Source organism: Equus quagga, chromosome 16 (genome assembly GCF_021613505.1).
Source record: "Equus quagga isolate Etosha38 chromosome 16, UCLA_HA_Equagga_1.0, whole genome shotgun sequence".
In the NCBI taxonomy this organism is placed as follows: Eukaryota; Metazoa; Chordata; class Mammalia; order Perissodactyla; family Equidae; genus Equus; species Equus quagga.
The window spans coordinates 10,392,662-10,415,372 of NC_060282.1; the positions used below are offsets into that span (position 1 = coordinate 10,392,662).

At 47.9% G+C, this 22,711-nt stretch overlaps 1 protein-coding gene across 1 annotated transcript in view; it reads left to right on the forward strand.

Annotated features, from left to right (window-relative positions):
* Window positions 1–489: 489 nt before the first annotated feature.
* KCNQ3 (potassium voltage-gated channel subfamily Q member 3) overlaps window positions 490–22,711 on the forward strand; it is a 301,344-nt gene continuing 279,122 nt past the window's right edge. The window contains 2 exon segments of the mRNA XM_046642267.1: window positions 490–537; window positions 539–975. Coding sequence (XP_046498223.1) covers window positions 490–537; window positions 539–975 — 485 coding nt within the window.

Here is a 22,711-nt window from a genome sequence, read left to right on the forward strand (position 1 = left end):
GGCGGGACAATGGGGCCCCACCCCGGCGAAGGAGGGAGGGAGCGGCTTGCGCTCTGCCCGCGGCGCGCTCGCTCGCTGGCTGCTGCTGCGGGGCCGAGGCTGGAGCGGGCGGGGAGGGGCGCGGGTGGGAGCGCGGAGGAGGGAGGAGGCGGCGGCGGCGGCGCGTGTGGCAGGCGGGCGGGCGGCTGGCACCGGGCTCGTAAATAAACTGCGATGCTGTCTCGGGCTCGCCGGCCTGGGTGCCGCCGCCGCCGCCGCCGCCCCGGAGCGCCGGTGCCAGGCTCCCGCTGCCGCGCGCCCTAGCTTCTCCGCGCCTGCCTCGCGCGCCCTCGCCCGTTCCCCGCAGCCCCCGGCCCGCACCCCTCGGGGTCCCGCGGCTGACCCGCGCGGGATGTGACTTCTTTCCCCCCGGCCCGGCCTCCCCTGCCCCCCGGGGGGCCCGCCTTTGCCTGCTTTTGGGGGGGGTGGGTGGGGAGGGGCGCGCGGATCATGGCATTGGAGTTCCCGGGCTTGCAGCCGCCGCCGCCGCCTCGTCCACGCACCCCGAGCGCCCCTTCTTCCCGGAGCAGCAGCGGAGAAGGCGAGGCAGATGGGGCTCAAGGCGCGCAGGGCGGCGGGGGCGGCTGGCGGCGGCGGCGACGGGGGCGGCGGAGGCGGCGGGGCCGCTAACCCGGCCGGAGGGGACGCGGCGGCGGCCGGCGACGAGGAGCGGAAAGTGGGGCTGGCGCCCGGCGATGTGGAGCAAGTCACCTTGGCGCTCGGGGCCGGAGCTGACAAAGATGGGACCCTGCTGCTGGAGGGCGGCGGCCGCGACGAGGGGCTGCGGAGGACCCCGCAGGGCATCGGGCTCCTGGCCAAGACCCCCCTGAGCCGCCCTGTCAAGAGGAACAACGCCAAGTACCGGCGCATCCAAACTTTGATCTACGACGCCCTGGAGAGACCGCGGGGCTGGGCGCTGCTCTACCACGCGCTTGTGTGAGTACCCGGCCGCTCGGGGCGTCCCTCGGCGGCGGCGCGTGTTGGCGTTCGGGGTGGGGGCTGGAGCTGAGGACGGCTCTGGGGCTTTAAAGCCCAGGGGTGCCGGTCCGCTGAATTGGAGGCCAGTGTGCCCTCCATGTGTGTTTCTTCGCTGTATATGACTGTGTGTCTGTGAACCACCCTGAGGGTGCGGGACGCCAGAGCCTAAAAGATCTAAGCGTGGCTCCTCGGCTAATCTGGCGATTGGATTGGCATGTCTGTGTGCGCGGGTGCGCATTTATGGTCCCTTCGCCGGATGTTGCTGTCGAAGCTTAAAAGAATTATGTGGTTTTCCCAATTCATGTGGAGGTTGAACAGGATAAAGCGGATCCTCCCATGCGCGCTGTGTTTTTGCTTGGGATGGGTCCCTTCTCTTGGGATCGTTGCTGAGTTTAGATGATACATCCTGGAGTTGGGGATGGGAGTGGTACACTGCCCAGAGCGGTGTGTGTGTGTGTGTACGCGTGTGCATGAGCGCGGGTATCGTTTGCTTGCTTGTGCCACCCTTTTCAGGGCTCCATCCTGGTAAAGAAAAAACCTGGTATCGGGGCTTGGAGTGATCAAAATGCATGTCTTTGAGTTGTTTTTCGTAAGTTAACTAGAAAGAGAGAGACAGGGAGAGGGAGAGAGAGAGGGAATATCTCAGTGTCTAAGCCCAGGCTGGGGGACTGGGGCTTCACAGCCTGGAGGTGGGGGCCCAGGCTTATTCTGGCTGGAACATCTCCGTGGTTTGGTCCTGATATCCCTTCACCCTCAGCTGGTGCCGTTCTCTCGCTTTGGCTGGCCAGGGGCAGTGGGAATGTGAGGGGCCTGGGCTGGAGGTTTGCCCCCAGGCACCCATCCCCTCGAAAGAGTCTCCTTGCTAGTCAGGATGTAAATGCGTGGCCAGAAGGAAGCTGGAACTCCCTTCTGCGCTTGACACTCCTGATACCAAATTCTCCTGTATTTGGGGAGAGGGAGGATGGCAGTGGTAGCTCCTCGCCCAGGAGGGGAAATCAGGGCTGTCAGCACACACCTCGGGGCTGGCAGGACCCTTGCTGTTACCCCTGGCCTCCTATCTGTGGCTTAGTCATCCTGATGGCTGCTTCTTAGGAGGTTGTACCATTACCAGCATTTTGGTGGGGAATTGTCTGTGACCTTGACCCTTCTTGTGCCTTTAGCAGTGGGTATTCCTCTCTGTCTTCCTCCAGTTGACCCATAACCAGTGTGGTCTGAAGCGTTCAGGGAGCCTTCGAGTTTACACTACCTGCCAATCTTCCTTGGTTGGAAAGGCTTTTCCAGATCTGGCCACCAGGTGGGGGCGTCTGCTCAGGACCTCAGACTGGGCAACAGGTTTCTTCAGAGAGGTTACTGAAGCCTGGAGAGGGTGCCTCCCCGGAAACCGAGGACCCAGCAGGAGGGAGGGGAGGCTCCAGCCAGGAACATGGATTTTGAGTGGTCCAGCCTTTGGCATGCACATCCACACGTATTTGCAGATGTTAGTGGCTGGAGAGAAGGATTAGCAATTGGTGCCCTTCCATTTGGTTTCTTCGGGTGATGAAAAGGGATTAAAAATACATTCATCTCTCTGTCTCTAGCACTGTATTTAGTTAAGTTGAACTGAAGTTAATACTGGAATATGTGATAGTAAAAAACCCCAAAGCAATTATTTGAGTGCACACAAATATAAACAGACTTAGTGTCCTTTTGCACATAAATGGCGTTCAGTACGTGTTGGCTGTCTTCCCAACCTGGGGTCCCCCTGGAGCTTTGGGCTCCCTCTTCCTTCTCCTACCACTTTTCCCAGCCAGCACCCCAGCCCTGCCTTACCCAGTCTGGGGAAGTGGGAGCTAAGGCCTGTTGTTGACAGAGCCTCAATTTGATCCTTGCCTAGAATTATTCCATCACCCGGAAGCAGGTTTAAGAATGCCAAAACCTGTAGCCTCACTTCCCAGAGAGGTTCCAGAAAAATTTCAGACTGTGGGAGAAGGAAGAGTTGAATACCTAACTAAGTGCTTCCACACATGCAAATCATTTACTTCATTGAATTCTCACTAGTGTCCTGTGATGTGGGAATTATCTACATTTTATGGATGAGGCTATGGAAACTTCAAGAGATAAAACCACTTGTCTGAGATCACATAGCTGATGTTTCTGGAGCTCACATTTGAATGCAGTGGGTCAGCAATGTTTCCGAGCCCAGATCCCAGTTCTGACCCTCTGCCAACAATCGGGTGACCCTGGGTATTTCCCTAGGTATCACTGGGTAACGCCCTGCTCTATTGATAACACCGCGCTTTGGGTAATGCCTCTGGCTCCCCTTCCTGGCTCAGTTGGCAAATAGCTGGAAATGGAGTTTGGAATCAAAGCAGGGGCTGGTCAGAACTCAGGGAACCACGGGGTTAGGGAAATGTGGCCTGGGCTGGGGGTGGGGTGGCATTGTGGATTCTCATTAATTGGGAGTTTTACAGGAAAACCTGTGCTGGATCAGATTTGAGCTCCTGATGCAGCATACCTAGTGTGTGGATGCCTTGTCCATCCTTCCTCCAGCTTAGGAGGAAGTCCAGTCAAGTGAACAAAATTGAACCTTTCATTGATGATTCAGGATCTTGCAAGTCATTGAAATTCGTGCTCCAGAGCATCCATTATCGTGCTCTGGGTTGTGGCTAATGCATAAGGGGGCCAGGAAATTGGGCTGACTGTGGGCTCACAGTCTAGTGCATGCTTTTTTTTCCCCCCAATGAACCAGACCCATAAGATGCGATTTTCCCCCACTGTCCTGGAGGTAGAATACAACAAATGTGGAAATCAGAGTCCATCCACCCAGACCCCGCTCCCTTTGCCTTCAATGCCTATCCTCTACTTTCTCCTGGCTACTCACTTTCACCTTGGCCCAGCTCCAGTGTCACCTCCTCTGGGAAGCTTTTCCCTGACCTTCCAGGCTGAGCTATAATTGCCCCTCCTATGCAACATCACTAACCATAGGATTTCACACCTCGGATTGGCTTGGTCTGTTTGCTCGTCTCCCCCACTGAATAGAGACCTACTTGGGAACAGGGGCTGAGTTGTTCCTTAGCATCCTCAGTCCCCAGCAGGCTGCAGGGTGCATGGTCATTCCTCAGTAAGTGTTCACTGAATGAATGAGTGAAAGAATACTCTCAGGTTAACCAAGATTCTGTTCTTTATGGCTTTACTATTATCACAACAACAAGAAGTACCTGAAGTCAGCACTGTAGGATTTTAATGATGAGAATAGCTCTTAGAAGGCTTAAATTGGGCTCTAGGGAGGGGGGAAAGGTGGAAGACCATGCTTTAACCTCAGTGAGGCTGATTGCTTCTCTGCTCCCTTAGCCTTATGGCTGAAAAGGGTTACAAGGTCGTGGAAAATATGCTGGACTTGATGTTCACAGCTGGATTCTGCCTTAAGGCTCTGTGACTTTGCATGAGCCACGTTGAGGATGACCTGTAAATTGGGGATGATAACACTGCCCTGTCACAGGGTGGCTTTTAGGCTTAAAGAAAATTGTATATATGAATGAAATTAGCCCAGCATCTGGCACTGAGGATTTATTGGTTGATTTTGAATAGACGTCACCTTAAAAGTCATACACTCTTGCCACTGTGCCTGTCCTGAGGCTGTCTGGGGACTTCTACTTCCTGGCCTGTTAGTGGAGAGATGCTGGCTTCATCTTGGCATTGTTGCTGGATTGGCACTGTGCAAGCCTGACCATGTCTCTCCAGCCAGCTGGGTACGATCAATCATGCACCTGTTGACAGACCAAGGGGAAATGATCGCAAGAAATACCCACTGATTGCATTCTGAGGTGGGCTGGCCCCAGGGACATCTGACAGGTAAGACTGAGGGGTGAGATGCAAGGACCCAACAGCCACTCTGAAATATAGTGGCCTGGCTGGTAGACATGGAGTGTTGACTAAAGGATCTACAGTCCCCAGGGGGAGGAGAGACTCTGGACTCCCACTCAGACACTTCAGTAAGACAGAGTGTTAGCAAGTTTGGGGTGAGAGAAATTTAGTTTTCCAAATTTTCTTTGCCTCTTACAGCTGGTATGGTCTTGGGCAAGTTGGGGTGTCTCTGGGCTTCAGTTTCTTCATCTGAAAAATGTTCCAGTCTAGGCTTTCGTGGAGCCAAGAGCACCTTGCATAGAAGAAACACTCAATAATAGTTACTTGTGTTATTAATATTATTCAGTCAGTAGATATTTCTTGAGTGCCTTCTCTGTGCAGAAGTTCTTCTAGACATTGGGGATATAACAGTAAACAAAACAAAACAAGACAATCCAGTCTCTGCCCCAATAGAACATATACTCTAATGATAACATCATTGGTATTAACAGAAATCTCAGAGTTCGGTCATCTGGTCAACCTCCCAGCCCGGGCGGAAGGAATACCTCCAACAGCATCTCAGCCAGTGCTACAACTTGTATCATTACTGAAGGGACATTAACTTTCTTTTCTAGACCGTGCTGGCTTCAATTCTCTCAGCTATTCTGTTTCTACGACTCTGTTTAGCCCATTCTCCTCCTTTTCTGCCCCCATGTATCTTATTCTTTCTCATTTCCCACTTGATATTGGTCTTCTTCACCATCTCAGTCCATCCCTACTGTTTTTCACCCCACTAATCTTCCTCTTTACATTTCCTCCCTCAATTTTGGCAGTTTTCTTCTCATTGTCAAGAACCAAGGATTTTGAAGAGTTGTCATTCTTTTTTTTGTTGTTGTTGTTAAATTTTATTTTATTGTGGTAAGAACATTTAACATGAGATCTACCCTCTTAACAAATCTTTAAGTGTTGGCTATAGGTCAGTGTTGTACAGCAGATCTCTCATCTTGCTTCACTGAAACTTTATGCCCGTTGATTAATAACTCTGTATTTCCCCCTCCCTAAGCCCTTGGCGACCACCATTCTACTTTTGATTCTCTGAATTTGGCTATTTTATATGCCTCATGTAAGTAGAATGTGCAGTATTTGTCTTTCTGTGACGGTCTTATTTCACTTAGCATGATATCCTCAAGGTTCATCTATGTTATCACATGTTGCACAATTTCCTTCTTTTTAAAAACTGAATAGTTTTCCATTTTCTTTATCTGTTTATCTGTTGATGGACATTTAGGTTGTTTCCCCATCTTGGCTATTGTGAATAGTATTTCAGTGAATGTGGAAATGCTAATATCTCTTTGAGATCCTCATCTCAATTCTTTTGAGATCCTTCTTTTCAATTCAGAAGTGGAAATTTCTGGATCATATGGTAGTTCTATTTTTAATTTTGGGGAACCCTCCATATTGTCTTCCGTAATGGCTGCACCATTTTGCATTCCCACCAACAGTGTGCAAAGTGAGCAGTTTCTCCACATCCTCATCAACACTTGTCTCTTGTTTTTTTGATAGTAGCCACCCTGGTGGGTGTGAGGTGATATCTCATCGTGCCTTCTCTGTTCAGATATGCACCTATAAGATACCTCACCCAGAAGGAGTATGGTGGTAAGAGTGTGGTCTTTGGAGTCAGACCTGGGTTTAATCCAGCTCTGCTCTTTCCTTGCTGTGTGACCTGGAGCAGTTTGCTCAACTTTCTTGGGTTTCAGTTTCTTTATTTCTAATGTGGAGGTAATAATGCCTGTCTTCCAGGGTTGTTGTGAATTTAATTGAGATGATGATATAAAACACCTAAACATGGCGTTGTGTTGGTTCACAACGTCGGAAGCTTCCTGGGTGAAATCCGAAACTGGCCCCCATACGTGGAGGGCAAGCAGAGACGGAAGAATGAGGCAGACCACTCCATACTGGTAGGTGGCAGGTTTAAGAAGCGACAGAACTTATTTATAAGGCTTGTCTTGGGTGGCCGCAAGACAAGTAGATCTTAAAAGTTTATATAGAGGCCCTAATGGGTTTCTGTCATGTACACAGTCCAGGTGGTTTCAACATCTTACTCTCTCAAGCCCAGATCCTTGAAATGTCTCCCACTGTGGGAATGGTGGGCAGACCGTACTTTCCAAGGACAGGGGAGGGGTGAGGAGCTTCCGATTGCCTGGGTCCAGCTCAAGGGTCAACTGGCGGTCACGTCCCCTCAATGACCTTCACCAATACATTGTAGATATTCAGCAAATGTTGTTTCCTTTTCGCTTCCCCCCTCAATCATATTTAATCTGCCTTCTTCTTACACCCTCATAAAATTCATGCCCCTTCGGGGCTGGCCCCATGGCCGAGTGGTTAAGTTCGCGCGCTCCACTGCATGCGGCCCAGTGTTTCGTCAGTTCGAATCCTGGGCGCGGACATGGCACTGCTCATCAGACCACGCTGAGGCAGCGTCCCACATGCCACAACTAGAAGGACCCACAACGAAGAATACACAACTATGTACCGGGGGGCTTTGGGGAGAAAAAGGAAAAAATAAAAATCTTAAAAAAAAAAAAAAAGTCATGCCCCTTCCCCTTTCTAATAATCTCATTTTATTTTCTTCTCATTTTCTCGACTCCTGGCCTTCTTCCTGGCTCTCTTTTTTATGACGTTTTCAAACCCCTCAAGTAGAATGGAGAAGTCAAGTAAGGGCTTGACAACAACAACCCCACAATATCAAATCTCCAGCATCAGTGAGGCTGTGATCTGGGAGGGACTGTGACCGCAGGTGCCTGGTATGTCACTGTCTAGGAAATGGACTCCTTTCAAGTGGCCGTCCATGCTGGAAGCGAGGGTGCACAGCATCTCTCTTTTACAAATGACTAACAGATTCTGAGGAGCTGTGATTTGCCTAGGCTCTTGAAGCTACTTAAATGGCAGAGGTGGGATCACACGGGAGTGTTCCATCCACTATGAGTACCCTCTTAATCATGTCACCGTCATTCTCAATGGAAGAAGAGTCACAGAGAGAGACTAAAACTCTACCCTTCTGGGTGAGGTGCCCTGTAGGGGCATTTCTGAAAAGTTCCCAGGAGGACCAGCTGCTGGTCTGCAGACCACACTTTGAGTAGCAAGACTTCTCGGACTTCAGTATCCATGGGAGTCTTCTAGGCAAGAAGGTGCCTTAAGAAAAACCTGGCAGACTCCACTGGAACCAGAGTCATCAACTTGTTTATAATGAGGCAAATGGACGCTACCCTCCTCCTGAAGTAACAGTGGAAATGTAAAACATGCCTGCAGAGGTGCCTAAAATGACCTGAATCCAATCGTGACGAAATAACAGATAACTTCAAATTGTGGGACAACCTGTGAGACATCTAGCATCATAGCAACCTGTGACAGTCCATGTCTTGAAAACAGCAAAGATGGGGAGAACTGCCTCGGTTAAAGGAGGCTGAAAGAGACGTGACGGCCAAAGGCAGTGTATGAAAACAAACAAGTGGGACCACATCAAACTAAAAAGCTTCTGTGCAGCAAAAGAAGCGATCAACAAAATGAAAAGGTAACTGGAATGGAAGAGAATATTTGCAACCATATGTTTGATAAGGAGTTAATATCCAAAATATGTAAGGAACTCATATGACTCAAGAGCAAGAAAGTAAATAATTTGATTAAAAAATGGGCAAAGGACCTGAATAGAAAGTTTTCCAAGAAGATATACAAATGGCCAACAGGTACATGTAAAGATGCTCAGCATCACTAATTATCAGGGAAATGCAAGTCAAAACCACAATGGGATATCACCTCACGCCTGTTAGAATGGCTGTTATCAAAAAGCAGGAGATCACAAGTGCTGGCAAGGATGTGGGGAACAGAGAACCCTTGTGCAGTGCTAGTGGGAATGTAAACTGGTACAGCTTACACTATGGAAAACAGTGTGGAAGTTCCTCAAAAAACTAAAAATAGAACTACCATATGATCCAGCAACTGCACTTCTGGGTATATATCCAAAGAAGGTGCAGTATAAATGCACACACACAATGGAATGTTTTTCAGCCATAACAAAGAAGGAAATCATCTCATTTGCGACAACATGGATGAAACTTGAGGGCATTAAGCTAAGAGAAATCAGTCAAGACAGAGAAAGACAAATACTATGATATCATTTATGTGTGGAATCTAAAAAAGCTGAACTCAGAAACGGAGATCAGATTGGTGGTCCCCAGGGACTGGGGGTGGGGAAGATGGGTGAAGATGTCAGAGGATACAAACTTGCAATTGTAAGATGAGTAAGTTTCAGGCATCTAACGGACAGCAGAGTTAACAAGAGTGTATTGTATACTTGAAAGTTGGAAGAGAGTAGATCTTAGATTCTCACCACACACACACACACACACACACACACAAATAGGCAAGTACATGAGATGTTGGATGTGTTTATGAATCTTATTGTGGTCATGATTTCATAATATATATGTATATCGAATCATCGCATTGTACCCCTTAAACTCACACAGTGTTACGTGTCAATTGTATCTCCATAAAGCTGGAAAAAACACAAACAAATGCAATTCATGATCCTTGATTGGATCCTCGATTAAAAACTAAATAACACAAAAGGATATTTTTGTAGGGACAATTAAGAATTTGAACATGGACTCCATATTAGATAACATTATTATATCAAAATGTAAACTTCTTGAGTTTTATAATTGCATTGTGGTTATGTAGGTGAATGTTCTGTTTTTTAAGAGCTACATGGTGTAATATTTAGTGGTGAGATGTCGTGATATCTGCGACTTACTTTCAAATGGTTCAACTCACATAGAGACTAAGTGCGTGTGAATGTGTGCACAATACACACAGAGGAAGAGACAGAAGGAAGCAAATGCGGTGAAAATATTAACAACTGGAAAATCTAGGTGAAGAGGGTATATTATATTTGTCTTTTAACTTAAAAAAATTTTTTTAGTACTTTTTTTTAAAAAAAGATTAAACTCACGCAAACAACACAGAACACATAGATGAATACGGATGACAAGCCTCACCCCAGAAATTGGTCCCATTGGTCTTTGGGGGTCCTGGCATGATCCTCAGGTGATTCCAGTATGAAGCCAGGCCTGAGAACCATTGGCTGAGCTGAACGGGCTTTCTTAGATTCAGGGACTCTGTAGAGATCGTGTCTTAAGGTTCCTCTGCACCTCAGGCTTTGTCCAGGTAATGACAAGTATGCAGTAGAAAGGTACATTCATTTCAAGGCCACACGTGCTGAGTCAAGTGCCAAGCTTTGTGCCAGGTTGGTGAAGGAGATGAGCAATTATTCTTTTCCTATAGAGAGTGAGACTGGAAACAACTAAATTGAAAGAGTCTAGCAAAGGCAGTAGTAGAATGCAAATTTGGAACCTCGGTGTGCAGAAGGAGGAAGGCACTGTTACCCCTTCTGTGTTGTGTTAAGGAAGACTTCTCCCACGGAGGTGTGAGCAGCTAGGGGTAAGGTGAAGGTATCTACCATTTGTCCAATTGATGACCAGTCTCCTCCTACTACTTGGAGAACTGAAGGCCAAATTCCATTAAATTGAATACTAAATTATTTTTCTTGCCTTATTTGGATGCTTGCCTTTCAAATTTGTATTCATGTAAAGAATTCCATTAATGTTTAAGTTTCATAAAGCAAGAGTAATCCTGTGGTATTTTTCAGAAGATCAAAGTCCTACTCCTTTTTTCTTTTTTGTCTGGGTCTTGCAGTTTTGACAGAATGAAAACAAGATTTGCTGCAGCTTTTAACCCCAGGGCAGTGTGAAGGTAGCAGGGAGAAAATCCAAATGTGGATTGAATAAAAAGGCTTTTTGGACACTGCTGTGTGGCTCTGGTTTGGGATGACCAAAGACAGCTGTGGGCTTGTCAAAAGTGCATTGGATGAGCTGTTAGGAGAGCTGCATTAACTGTGTGGTTCAGACACCTCACTTATCCCAGTCTGCAAAATGGGTGTTGCGATACCCACTGCATAGGATTGGTGTGAGAATCCCATGAGACAGTATGTGGAAACTTTGAAAACTACAGAGGGGGCAGCATTCTGAGGTAGCACTTTCCTAAAGCTGTGGAAGGATCAAATAGGTCCCACAGTTGGGACCTCTCTGTTTAGGTTTAAGCATTTGCCTGTGTGCAGATTTGCCACGTGTCTGTCTGTGTTGCATCACCCCATCATTACTGCGTATTTTTATTGGGAACCCGTTAATGGTCTACCTTAGCACCTCCGTCTCCAGGGGTGTCAGCTTCCCTAACGGGAACACCTTTTGGGAGAATGAAGAGGAAAAGTTTTGGAGGCGACAAGACTGAAGTCAATCCCAAGGTTTCAGGCCACCTCTAGTGTGTGGGTTTCAAAGGATGAAAATCAGATCCCGTCCAAATCGTGGCCTTGTTGGAGGGGAATTTTGATTCTGGCACAGAAGGGATAGAAGAGTTTGTTTGAAATGTTTTCTTGAGAGAACAAATTGGGTTGTAACTCAGGAACAAGATTGCTTCTTGCGTGTGGTTTATGAAGAATAAGAGTAAATACTTCTACAGTTGACTCGTGGAGCATCCTTCACATAGACTCTGATGGGCTTCCTCTTAGGGTGGGCTTCTCTCCAAGCTGAAGCCTTCAGGGCTTGGGTCTCCTTTTCCTCCTCTCCATCCTCCCCTTCTTCAAGAGATGAATGAAATCATCTGGACCCTGTAGAATGTAACAGTTGAGTCAGGGCATGTAAAACCATCATATCAATAATAACCAAATGCTTTTGCATCATTTCATTTCATTTGCGTCATTTTCCCTCTTGGGCAGCACCACCAGGTGTCTGCTTTACATGTGTTAGTAACTATAGCTGTTACAGCAGGTCCCTCTGACAAATCACCAGATCTGGTTTTCCTAAGTCAGTGTTATATGTGTGGAGCAGGCAGCCTATACATAGAGTTTCTTTGCCATTGACCCCTGAGATTCTTTGTAAACTGCCATAGCAGTTCGAGTCCATTTCTACCTTGATCCATGTCCTTTTGTGGGGATGAGGTGAAATATTATCCAACATGACTTGAAAACACTCTGCCAGGGGAGTATGCTCCTCCGGTCGAGACCACCTGTACTAATGGAAAACCACTAGCACCATCACACTATTTATCTCCCTACCCCTGTCCTTTCCTAAAATCCCAGCTTTTGCCTTATCTCACCCGACATATATCAGTTATGGCTGTTTCTCCACCTGGTCATGTCCGTCCAGAAAATGAAACCAGCAAGGAATCAGCAAGTCTAACCAAACTCATCAGCAGATAGTTACTTAATGGCAGTTCATGGGATTGATGGGCCTGGCACGGAGAGAGGCACTTGGCAAATTACAAAACTCAGAGGCTATCAGAACTGGAAGGAACTGTAGAAAAGAGGAAACTGAGGCTCAGGGCAGTTACAAACTTGGCTAAGGTTACTCTGCTGACAAAGGGAGGACTCAAACTCAGGTCTTCCAAGGCTGGCTTCTGTTCAGCCCCATGAGCTTTCCCTTCATGGTCCTCCAACAGCTGTGTACCAATGGAGAAGTCTTACCTATGGCTTGAGTCCTCTGGGTTGCACTGGCTTAGGATCTGGATCAGATGAACAGAAGGAAGACTAAAGCCAAGCACAGGCTGATGAAGCATCCGTACACAGGCTCCAGTTGGCATCTTGCTAAGGAGGGTTTCTCTTTTTGTTGAAATTCTCAGGGCCCAGATCCCCTTTTCTCCATCCTCCCCTCCATCCAAATCCAGTGCTCCACCAAGAGTCATATAAAATAAGTCTCTCATCTCCATTGTGCTCAATATTGAGTTGAGGCATTCAAAACCGTCGTGCTAATGATAATTAATGTTTTTATCCATTTGGGTTGTTTCTTATATCACCTGTGGGGCAGCACCACCATCTGTTCCTTTCATAGAAACCTGATTTATTTTCACTGATAACTGACATTGATAGAGTTATTTCCCTGTGCCGTGTTGGGTTAAGCACTCTAGATGGTTCTCCTAAGGTGTGGCTGAGAGCTTGGGGAACACTGGCCCAGCCACCAGGAAACCAAAGTTCTCACTCTGAGTCTCGTGCTCATTTGCTCTGTAGTTTCCAGCAAGCCATTTGACTTGTAATAGCCTCGGTTTCTCATCTGATAAATGGAGCTAATATTCCCTGCCTTACAGGTTGTTGAAAGGATTGAATGAAGCAGTTCATGAAAGTGCTCAGCAGATGCTGTGGCAGAGCACTCTCATTGGGTCTTAGCCTGTGTTTCTCCAGAAGCTCCCTGAGGCGAGGAGCTCAGTGTAAGTGGTTTATTTAACCCAGGGTTGCTCAATCTTGTTTTCATTATCTCCCCTTTGAGGAATCTTTTTAGACTTTTTTTTCCATAATTGCTCCAACCCATGACATTTTAATACCATAGATATACTGCGTATCTCTATGTGTACTGTATGTGTGTCTGGGCTTGATGTATAAAAAGAGTAAGATTTTCTTCACTCAACTCCATCCCCCAAGATCCAATTTTGCCCCCCTGGAGTCAATACCATCCCTGTTGAGAATGCATGATTTAGGAGTTGATTCCAAGACCAGTAAGTCAACTTGGGGAAAGTGGGAGAAATAGGACAGCAAAGAGAAAGTAGACTGTAAGGATGCATTCCCAAGCAGGTCACCGTGGGGGGGCAATTTGAAGCTCAGGGCTCCTGGAGAGCCCTGGAATGCAGTGTAGGACCGCCCAGAATTATCCTCAAACTCCATCACTGGCTCAGGCCTGCTCCCAGGGGTATTTCTGTCAGAGAAATCCCTTGAGCAAAAATGTGGGGTGTTTGTCGAAGGTATCTGTTTGCAAAAGGCCACCCTTGGCAAGTGATGAGAATGGGTCCTGAGGAGGTGTGGACGGGGCACCAACAGTGACCTCTACATGTGTTCCTGTTCTTAAGTGAAGGAAATGTTGTGACTTGAGCTTCACAAAGGTTCCTGTGTTTTTTCAGTGGTTCTTAAGGAAAGGAAATCTTGTGGCCCAAGGGTCATGATAATTCTGTGGTGTTTTTCCCCCTCATTAATTTTTCATTTAGGATAGTCATTCAGGGAAATAAATCTGGATTAAAAGTATCTGTAGGGCTGACCCGGTGGCATAGTGGTTGGGTTCGTGTGCTGTGCTTTGGCGGCCCGGGGTTGGCCGGTTTGGATCCTGGGCACGGACCTGTATACCACTCTGTCAGTAGCCATGCTGTGGCGGCATCCCACATAGAAGAACTAGAAGGACTTACAACTAGCATATACAACTCTGTACTGGGGCTTTGGAGGGGGTCGGGGGGAGAGGAAGATTGGCAACAGATGTTAGCTCAGGGACAATCTCCTTCCCGCCCCCCCCAAAAAAATTTGTAAATACGTCCATTTGGTGCCTGGGACCTAATGCTAGCTAATCTTTTTGAGTTCTTACTATGTACCAGGATTATGGGGTTCTCAAAAGCATCATAAAACTTGACTATTGTCTGCCTTATCCTTTGGATAAGGAGCTGTATCCTTGTAGAAATTATGGTGTGTTCACATATTAGTAATTCCCCACCAAATAAAACAGGAGAAATTTTAAATGCACACGGAGGGCTTCAGTCCTGCTGACACTCTAATTCTGACTGGCTTTTGTGATACTTTCAAAGAATGGAGAATCTTACTAATTTACAACGTGAGGAACATTCGCATTTTCAAAACAAGATTAAAATAGATATTCCGATTGCTCTTACAGACACATCTTTTGTTGAGAAAATGGCAGGAACTTGGTTGTGAAATGCAGTGGCTGATTTCTACCCTCTGCCTCTGTTCTGGTTTCCTAGGGAGGTAATTAATGTTCACCTTCGGGATTCTGGGATGCTAAAGGGAATGCTGAGATTTCTTCTTGAGTTCCTCTTTGGGGCCGTGATTTCAGCACCTTATTTGGGAAGAAATCTCATGGGAAAATCTTCATCCTTTGGGTTTAATATACATACCTCCACATATCTGCTGATCAAACTCAAGGTATTCTGACGACTCATTCAGCGGACATCGATTTCAGGCCTGGTAGATATCAGGCCACAGGCTCGGAATAGGAGCTCTGAGGATGAGTGAATCAGTTTCTGCCCTCAAGGGGCTCAAGGTCAAGTAGGTAAATAAATAATTGCATGGTGGCGTGATGCTCTAATATATGCGGATACTGAGTCCACTTTGGCTCAAGTAAAGTTGTCAACACTGTTTAAATGAGTCAGAGAAGATTTCCATCAAGAAGAAGTAGAATTCATCATACATACAGGGTTAAAGACCGTTTCTTCCTTCATTTTCTGCTGTACAACGATGACTGTGTCTGTGTCATGCATTTAGAACTCAAAGGTCTGATTTATTCTCACACTAAAGGGAAGGTGCTGAAATTGATGCAAGAGAAGGTGGGATCATAAAACCTCGAGTTGGGTGAACCCGAGGTGGGCTACTTAAAGAAGTTGAAGACTTGTTTTCTGGCTGGACATTTCATATGTGCAAACATCCATTCTTTGCAGGCCAGAGCCTGATGCAGCACCTGGCACACCAGCTATTCAGTCTTGGGTAAATGGACACAGGGCCAGCCCCAAGAGGTATGCAGTTTTAAGTGACAGAAGCAGAAATGGATAGAGGGAAGACCTGGTTGGAGTCCTGGCTGTGCCATTTTTAGCTGAGTAACCTTGAGTGAACTATTTAAGCCTGCTTCCTCCCTTGTAACCTGGACCACGCTTATTCACATGGTTGTCTTAAGAATTCAATGAAATGACTGTAATATGGTCCAGAGCGTGGTTTTGGCTCATGGTCAGTATGTGATGAATGCTCTTCCCTCCCCGTTCTTCTGCAATCCTGCCAAGATAAAAACGATGTCAGTGGATGAAAGTAATGTTGAAGTTAATGTCACAGTTTCTGCCTTAAAGCGATGGCTCTGAATATGTTACATTGTGTTAGAAAGAGTGAGTTTTGGCTGCTATTATGGTAACAGGAAGGAATTTACGTTGAAGGGAGGAAAAGAGGTGTGTAAAGGAAAGACGTCTGCTGCCTGACTCAAGTTTCCTAAGGAAGTGGAGATGCTGAGCAGAGCAGTTGCCCAGCTACAAAACATCTTATCGGTACTCCTCAAAACTGTCCAGGTCATCTAAAACAAGGAAAGACGGAGAAGCCATCATAGGTCAAGGGGGCCTACGCAGATGTGACAACTAAATGAAATAGGGTGTCCTGGATGGGATCCTGGAACAGAAAAAGGACATTAGGAAAAAGCTAAGGAAATCTGAATATATGATGTATGGACTTTAGTTAATAATAATGCATCAGTATCGGGTCATTAATTGTGACAAATGTGCCCTCCTAGTCTAAGATGTTAGTAATGGGGACACTGAGTGTAGGTTGTATGGGAACTCTCTGTACTATATACTCTCAATTTTTCTGTAAATTGAAAACTGTTCTAAAAAATAAAGTTCATTTTTGAGAATTTAAGTGGTGCGCCTTGTGACCTGAGGCAAATATGTAGGTCCTCCAGCCCATTACCTAGATGTGGAAGCTCGGCCTCAGGCAGATGCAATTGTGTCTCCCATTTCTCACAATTAAGAGCTGAGATTTGCACCCAGGTCATCTGGTTTCAAGTCCCGGCTAGCCTTCTCGATTACTCTTTCCTCTGCCCTTGTTTTGTTAAGTGATGTGCATGAAATTATGATTTCCCCGAGAGATGGTGTTCCATGGTGTGCCGTCATCTGGGTGCATCCAGACCTCTTATGACCACTTCCAGGGGCACCGTAGGAGGGGACAATACATTTTCCCTTATGTGTCATTGACCAGGATGGGGTCACCTGCTCCCCCTACCTCGGATGAATGAGGTAAAGGCCAAGGGGACTACCCCTAACCCTGATGGCTTAGCCCCATCCTGATCCACTCCCTGGGTCTGGCACATTGCCAGCCAGAAATATGGGGTTCTGTTAGGAGGAGAAAGATGGAAGAATGGCTTCTGGGTAGACACCCAACATGTCTGCCATGTTGTGGTCACCAGGAGCCCATCCCAGAGACTGGGAATGATGACTGACATTATCATTGTCTTCTCTCCCTGTCATGTCAGTCTCCAGGCCCTGCTTCAATGGCTGCCAGGCCTGGCCCTCTGCAGAGGGGGGTTCTGGATTATCTACTCACTGCCTTTCTCAGAGTGCTTGAGGGTGTGAGAGAAGGTTCTGGAAGCCCTGGACACACTGATGGGTCTTGCCCGTTGTGATATCCCAAGCAGCCCGCTGAGCCAGAAAGAAATGACTGGACGTTATTTGCTTTGTCTGGCAGAAGCTACTATAGTCAGCTGTAGTTCCTGTTGGGGGTGTGGGTGGGAGGCTGGAAACTGTAGGAGACTTCTCACTTTGTGGCCCTGCTGCCGACTCACCGAGTACCAGGAGGGAGCTCTTGTTGGGCCAAAGGTGGCCTAATGGAATGAACGGCCGTGGACCAGGAGATAGGATAGTGGGGCTGTTGTACTAGGCTCTTTGACAGCATTCATGGAGGGTTTGCTGTAAGTGTGGGTGGATTAGATGTGGCTTCTACCCTCAGAGACCTCACTGTCCAGACAGGAGGCAAATGTTCATGTGACCGCACAGGGAGGCAGGAGGGCCCTCGTAGCTGCAATGTGGGCTCTGTCGTCAGATAGGGGAGCAAATCCTCGTTTTGCCACCTGTGCGACCTCTGGCAAGTTGCTTAACCTTCCTGAACCTCAAATTCTTCATCCATAAAATGGGATAATAGGACCTGCTTTGTCGGACTGCTGTGACCATCGAATGGCATGATGGCTGTGAAGTAGCCAGCTCCATGCTGTTGATGGTAATGGTGACAAACAGCCCTCAGACAAGGGCAGGTTGGCACAAAGGCTGGAAGTCAAAACACAGACTGCTGTGGGTGGGTTCTGAGATAGGACTCTGGCAAGCTTCCTGGAGGAGGCAGCCTTTGATCCAGGCATAGAAGGATGCTTGGTGTCAGGGTCAGGCTTAGGACTGAAGGCAGAAACAACAACTTGGGCAAAGCCTTGGAAATGAGAAATGCAGTAGCTGACTAAGATGTGGCCATTTCCCAGTGTCTGTAGCTGGGGGATCTTTGGGTAGGGGGGCGAGTAGCTGGGTAGGGAGAGGAAATAGGAAATGTAGTTGGAAGGGTCAGCCTTTTTTTTTAACTGTGGAATTGCTGTGCAACCTAGGATAAGGAATAGCTATGTGTCTGTGCCTTGCCTTCTTCCCTGAAAAATTAGGTAGTTAGATACTTTTTAGGGTTGCTCAGTGGAGAAGCTGTTAGCATTATGGATGGACTGCTCCTCATAGGGCAGGAATGTCACACATTTTGCAGGATTTTCAGCATCCTGGGCCCTGCCCACACATGCCATTAGAGCTCCTGAGTATGATAAACCAGACCAGTCCCAGACTTTGCCAAAGGTGCCCACGGGGGTGGTAGCCCCCTCGGCTGAGAACTCCTAGCCTTTAAAGGCCGTGACTCTGCGGCTGATGCTCTGGCCTCAGGTTTCCACACTGTCGGTGATGAGTCAAAGCAAAAACACCTGTGCAGGAGGCCGGAGGATTTATTATGCTTGTGGGGTTAGTGCCGTGTTTTTATGGCTTCAAAAAAGCTTCAATTGCTTTTTGAGCTGAAACAGTTTGGCTCAGGTAAAATACCTACATACATCATTTCAAAAGTCGGGGAAAGTGAAAGTGATCTGAACGTAACACACACACACCACCACCCCCCTCCCCCCTCACTCCCCACGCCCCTGTGCGTGGAGTGTTAATTAGTGTCACTGCATGAAACAAATTAGGCTGGGGCCCTTGTTGCTTCCATCTGGAAAAAAATAGCACAGGGAGCTGTTGACGTGGGAAGTGGCAGAGCGGTGCACTTTGGGACATCACCAAGACGCAGACGCTCCCCAGCTGCGGAGCTCCCATCCCAGGAGCTGGATGGGGAGGCCGTCATGTGGGTGAAAACGTGCCTGAGGGTTCAGTTGGAGCAGGGGGTCTTAGCCACGCTGCGGGGTCTGAATCCCAGCTGGATGACCTCAGGCAAATACACTTCACTTGACTGGAGCTCAGTTTCCTCATCTATGAAATGGGATATGAATAGTCCCCACGTCACAGGGTGGTTGTGAGTATTACAAGAGTTAATGCAAAGACGGTAGGTACCACTGTGACGATGGTGACCATCGGTCAACGCCTCTAGGATGCTAGGTGCTCAAAAACACCAACTGAAGAAATGGCTGAATCCAAATAAGGTACAGAGGGTCACAGTGCACCACCTAAGTGGGAGAAGTGCAGCCCTTCCTTCCATATTAATTTTTTTAAATTGTCATAAGATATACAGAACCAAAAATTTACCGTTTTAGCCGTAAGTGTACAGTTCAGTGGCATCAAGTACATTCACATGGTTGTGCAGACATCACCACCATCCATCCCCAGCACTTTTTTCATCTTGCAGAACTGGAACTCTGCACCCGTTTGTCTTGGTCTGTGCTGGCTGCTATAACAAATACCATAAATAACCAACGTTTATTCTTCACGGGAGTGGAGGCTGGGAAGTCCAAGATCAAGGTGCTGGCAGATGTGGTGTCTGGTGGTGGCTTTCTTCCCGGATCATAGACTGCTGGCTTCTTGCAGTGTCCTCCCATGGTGGAAGGGACCAGCCAGCATCTCTCTTATAAGGGCTCCACCCTCATAAGGGCTCATCCCATTCATGAGGGCTCCACCCTCATGGCCTAAGCACCTCCCAAAGGCCTCCTAATACTGTCACATTGGGGGTTAGGATTTCAACATGAAATTTAGGGAGACACAAGCATTCCACCTGTAGCACCCTTAAACAATAACGTCCCGTTCCTCCCGCCGCCCAGCCCCTGGCAGTCACCATTTTTCTTTCTGTCTCTGAATTTGCCTGCTGTAGGTACCTCATATAAGTGGAATCATATGGTATTTGTCCTTTTTTTTTTTAAAGATTGGCACCTGCGCTAACATCTGTTGCTAACCTTTTTTTTTTCCTTGTTTCCCCCAAAGCCCTCCAGTACATAGTTGTATATTCTAGTTATGAGTGCCTCCAGTTGTGCCATGCAGGATGCTGCCTCAGCATGGCCTGATGAGCGGTGCCATGTCCATGCCCAGGATCCGAACCAATGAAACCCTGGGCCACCGAAGCTGAGCACACAAACTTGACCACTTGGCCATGGGGCCAGGCCGGTATTTGTCCTTTTGTAACTGGCTGAGTTTACTTAGTATAATGTCCTTCAGGTTCATCCATGTTGTCACATGTGTCAACACTTCCTTTATTTTTCAAGGCTGAATAATATTCCATTGTGTGGATATACCACATTTTGTTTTTTCATCCATCCAGTAATGGACACTTGGGCTGCTTCCTTCCACCTTTTGGCTGTTGTGAATAATAGGTGCACAAAGCTACACTCATGCCTTTAACCATGTCGCAGCTCCTCTCTGAGTGTCTTTGCTGCCTCAAGCCCATTTCATCTCCTGCTCCTTGGCAGGGCGTGGGGAACAAGGACCATGTGAGTACTGGGCACCCAGGTGACTACTTGCTAGCTGGATAACTTGGAACAATTCCTTTGTTCCTCTGGGTCTCCATTTCTTCATCTGCAAAATGGGGGTGCTTATGTTTTTTTCCTTAAAGAGGGTTGAGAGAATAAAATACATTGACTTACATAAAGTGCTTGGAACAGCACTGCCACATAGTAAGCATCGTAAAACGGAAGCTGCTATTATTATTGTAACATTCCAGGCACGTGACTCATGATTTTAATCTCACTATGACCTAGGGTGGACATTAGGAAGTGGAGGCTCAGAGAGGTTGGGTGACTTGCCCGGTGGCACCCAGCTGGTAGGCTGTGGAGCTGGATGGGAACCCAGATAGGCCGGAGTATAAGGCGTGTTTCCTCTCCCGGTCCTTTCCTGGGCTTTTCTCCCTGAGCTTCGGCGGACCTGGCACCCTGATTCATCCTGCATTAATCGCTGCCTTGGCAGCGTTTGCCATGAGTATCCCAACCGGATCGTGGCTCTGTGGCAGGCAAGAGCCACGCATGATGTGTTTTCTTCTAATCCACAGTGCCAGGCATGATGCTGGGCGAGAGGTCCGTGTTTCACAAACACTGTTGACTAATCCCTTTGGCCTTGCAGCATCCGAGCCGAGCTCCAAACAAAACTCAGATCTGAACACCGGCCTCGAAAGCTGCTGTTGGAAAACTGGCTTCCGTGGGGACTCTGCAAACACGCCAGGACCTGGGGGACCCTTTGGCAAGGTCCTGTACTCTGGTTGGGCCAGGTCAGCTCTCCTGTTGTTTCCTCAAACCATCTGAGCCATTTAGCAGAATTTAGCCAGAGTCTGTTGTGTGTGGAGTGTAGCGTATGTTTTAAGCCGTTGATTGTCTGTGTTCAGAGATGGCAATAAACAGATCAATAGGAATTGACTGGTTCTGGCCCAGCCTCCTGGAAGAAAGGGAGTTAGAGGGTTTGGAGCCAGTTGGCATCTGAGCCTGGGGGGCTGGGGGCTCCGTCAGCCTTGAAGGGACCTCTTAGGCTGGTGCAGCCCCTGGTGTTGAGCCCCAGGCTCTGCTGTAAGAAGAGCGGAGGATAGGAAGATGGCTGTGTCATAGTCGCTGGCCTCAGGAGCCCCATCTAATGATCCTGGGCTGCCCAGCATCTCTGACCTCATCTCCTGAAGTATCCTAATTTCTCTTCTGGCTTCCACTCTTGCCCACCGTTCCCCACCCGGATGCCAGAGTTGTCCTTCTCCATTGTGAATTTGGTCATGTACCCACGGCTCGTCGTCCTTCAGTGGCTGTCTGTTAATCTTGGCACAAAACACACTCTCCTTCCCAGGGCACCCCAGGTCCTGCCTCCCCTGGAGAAGGGTCTCTGCTCTTACCGTTTTCTCTGCCTGGAAGACTCTCCCTCAACTTGTATAAAATGGCTTCTTCCGTTTCCAGGGGGGCCTCCCTGATCAAGCCCTTCCAAGTCAGTCTTCACCATTTTCATATCTTTGGAAACACCCTGTCGTAAGCTGTAAGTTTATTTACTCATTTGTCTCCCCTGAATGGTGAGCTCCAGGTGGGTAAAGGCCATGTCAGGTGCACTGGGGTGTCACTGCTCCCAGCTTGGGGCCAGCCTGTAGGGGATGAACGCACTGACAGAGTGGCTCAGACAGACTCTCTAGAACGTGTCTAGAGGAGGGTGAGTAGGATGGCCAGGGGGTGACCTAAAGCCTTGGTCTTGCCAGATAGATTGAGGTCTCTCTAGCCAGGAGGAAGGAAGCGAGGACGGCTGTGAGCCTTGCATCCCAAGTCTGTGGTTTCACGGGCCGGTACCAGGAGCCATGTAGACCAAGTAGTGGGATCACCTGCTGACGTAACAGTCAGACTTGACTGCACGGGGACGGCTGTCTTGGAAGGAAGGGAGTGACTCATCTTTGTTGGAAGGTCCCGGGGAGGTGATAAAACAGCACTTGGATGGAGTATTATTCAGCCTTGAAAAGGAGGGAGATTCTGACACCTGCTATCACATGGATGAACCTTGAAGACATCGCACCAAGTGAAATAAGTCAGCCACAAAAGGACAAATATTGCATGATTCCGCATAAATGAGGTGCCTGGAATAGTCAAAATCATAGAGATGGAAGGTAGAGTGGGGGCTGCCAACGGCCAGGAGGAGCGGGGAAGGAAGAGTTCCTGTTTAGTGGGGACAGAGTTTCAGTTTGGGGTGAGGAGAACGTTCTGGAGATGGAGAGTGGTGATGGCTGCACAGCAATGTGAATGTGCTTCATGTCATTGAATTATACACTTAAAAATGGTTAGAATGGTACATTTTATGTTACATCTATTTT